At 46.6% G+C, this 2,630-nt stretch overlaps 1 protein-coding gene across 1 annotated transcript in view; it reads right to left on the bottom strand.

Moving 5' to 3' along the window:
- SHFM1 (split hand/foot malformation (ectrodactyly) type 1) overlaps nucleotides 1-880 on the bottom strand; it is a 7,721-nt gene extending 6,841 nt beyond the window's left edge. Inside the window, exon 1 of the mRNA XM_018567895.1 lies at nucleotides 783-880. Coding sequence (XP_018423397.1) covers nucleotides 783-861 — 79 coding nt within the window. The 5' untranslated portion in view covers nucleotides 862-880. The remainder of the gene's footprint in view (nucleotides 1-782) is intronic.
- Between the last annotated feature and the right edge of the window lie 1,750 nt (nucleotides 881-2,630).

The following is a 2,630-nucleotide window of genomic DNA, read 5'->3' on the forward strand; positions in this document are numbered from 1 at the left end:
GGGGGGGTATTGGGGGCAGTGCAGGGGGTAGCCTCACTTCAAGTGTTAATAAAATGTTTTTCTTACATAAATATGTATACCTGAAGTTCAGCATTAAATTCTGCCCCCGGTTCTGGGTGACAAGTCTCCAGCAGCCGCCATGTTGGGTTTTAGGTGGGTGGTAGAGTTGAGTATGGGATTGGTACTAACCAAGTTCACCCAATCTCGCTCTAAACTGTGTCCGCCACACCCTCCTCCTGACCCAATCAGTGGGAGCGCGGCAATTCCCCACCCCTTTGTGACATATATCAATAGGGCGGGCAATGCGCCTCTCTGCAACTAATTGGGCCGGGGAGGGTGAAAGGAATGACGGTCAGAGTTTCAAGCGGGCTTGGATGAACTGGGGAACCCAACCTAGTTGTGGGGTGGCGGTTTTTACAGCTCTTTTACTGCAGAGATGAAGTGAGGCCTAAGAACGAAATCTCCCCTCACTTTGGAAGACTTCCTCTAACTTCCTGCTGAGTCACCAAGACAGGAAGTGAAGGAAAATCCCTCCATTGGGACAATAAGAGTATAAGAACTCTTCCCAGTTCCAACCAATACTACTAATAATAATGTTTGGGCTACAACTTCACTTTAATAAGCGGATCTTGCATTGTAAGTCCTTGTCAGCAGGCTGAGGTGTTCTGGGCTGCCTGTACAGGGAATATATAACACACAGCTCTTTGCGGCCTTCGCCTCCTCCTCAGGCCTAGACATCCTTCCAATACTCCTGAGTCATGGCGGCCTTCCCCTCCGCTCACCTTCCGTGGGGAACTCTTCGAACTCATCATCCTCCTCCAGTAGACCCAGGTCCACCTGAGGCTTCTTCTCTAACGCCATCTCGAACAACAAGCGCCAACCACCGCCGCCGCACAGCGAGAACACACCAGAGAAGCTGACTTAGCGAAGAGCGGAAACGGAAACAGCTGACTGGAACGCACGCGGTGCATCTCGGTCGGCGGAAGGAGACGAGGGACGCAGTGCGCACGCGTGGGGGTGGTTGGCGGAAGAGCCGTAAAGACCGCAGTGCGCAGGCGCGGTCTCTGCCGCTGCTGGTGGATGAGAGGGGAGCGGGGTCACGTGTTCCTGGGTCGCAGCCGCCTTGCTGATGCACGATGTATTGAGTTATACAGATTAATCATAATGTGATCAGAAATACGCCGTGTCTAATTTACATAATTGCATGTATATTGCTTTGAACGTGCTTTATAAGTGTTGTATTCTGTATTTTGTTAAAAATTCTTGCACAACTTGAGTAATACTACGGTACTAATAACCTCATGCATACATGTTTAACCACTTGAAGCCCAGGTTGTTTCACCCCCTTCCTTGCCACGCCATTTTACAGTATTCAGCGCTGCGGTACTTTGACTGACGTTTATTCCGTCATGCAACGCTGTACTGAAACAAATTTCATACAATTTTTTGGGGACTGATAAAGCTTTCTTTTGGTGGTATTTAATTACCACTGGGGTTTTTATTTTTTACTATATAACAAAAAAAGTACCCTAAATTGTGAAAAAAAAACATGTTTCCCTATAAAATATTATGAAACATTTATTATCACCCCATTTTTTTTGGTACAATATAAAAGACGGGGTCATGTCGGGTAAATAGACACTAGACATGTCAAGCTTTAAAATTGTACGCGCGTGCAAAATCACAGAAAATGACCGCAACCAAAATTGGCCATAGGCGACGCTTTAAAAGTTTTTACCGCTCATCAGTTTAGTGTTATCAGGGATTGATGGCCCTACAATTATTGCTCTCACTCCGGCGTTCGCGGCTATATGTAACATGTGCGACATAATGGGCGCAATCGTCGTTTTCGTACATAGGCGCACCCGAAGCATGTTTGCGTGTGTATGGGGGGCGGGGGACTTTAAAACATTTTTTGTGTAATTTTTTTATTATTATTTGTGAATATTTTTTTTAGCTTTATTTTTTTTAATGCTTTTTTTTTCTTGGGGTGCGGGGGTGGGGGTCCACACCCGCAGCTCCTTCAAGCGATTGGGCATATCTAGAGACGCCTGATCGCTTGTATGTAAACAGCCATCGCTGGCTGTTTACATGCTCTCAGTTTTCCCTCTCGTGTGCGCGCTGAGCACCGCACACGAGAGGGGGGAGGGGCAGGACGCCCTCCCACTCCTAGCAGACTCCCGTCTGGCCGTTCACAAACGGCCATGGACAGAAGGTGGTTAAATAGTATACCCAAAACATTTTTTTCAGTTTCAAATGGATGGGGGAAGGGTTAAAAACCCTGCTATAAGTTATGTATACATGACAATTACGTTTTTAAACCAAATTTCCTTTTTTATCACATTTATTATTTTAGATCCAGTGATGTCATCAACGGGTCTCTGTACTTCCATAAGCAATGCAGGCAGATCATGGCTAGTGAGCGTACCCAGCAGGGTGATGTATAAATCTTGCTGAATACATCACAGCACCCTACCTCAGTGCTTCTCTCAAGAGCCTTGGTGAAAGCAGCGGGCTGGCTCTTGGGAGGATTTATGCATATATCAAAATGTCTTGATACAGTGGAAAATCCAGGGTATGGCACATAAAAATGGCCAATGTCCGGTCCAACTCCTGGCAACCAGTGCCGT

The sequence above is a fragment of the Nanorana parkeri genome, unplaced genomic scaffold, assembly GCF_000935625.1.
Source record: "Nanorana parkeri isolate BGI_ZX_2015 unplaced genomic scaffold, ASM93562v1 scaffold1112, whole genome shotgun sequence".
In the NCBI taxonomy this organism is placed as follows: domain Eukaryota; kingdom Metazoa; phylum Chordata; class Amphibia; order Anura; family Dicroglossidae; genus Nanorana; species Nanorana parkeri.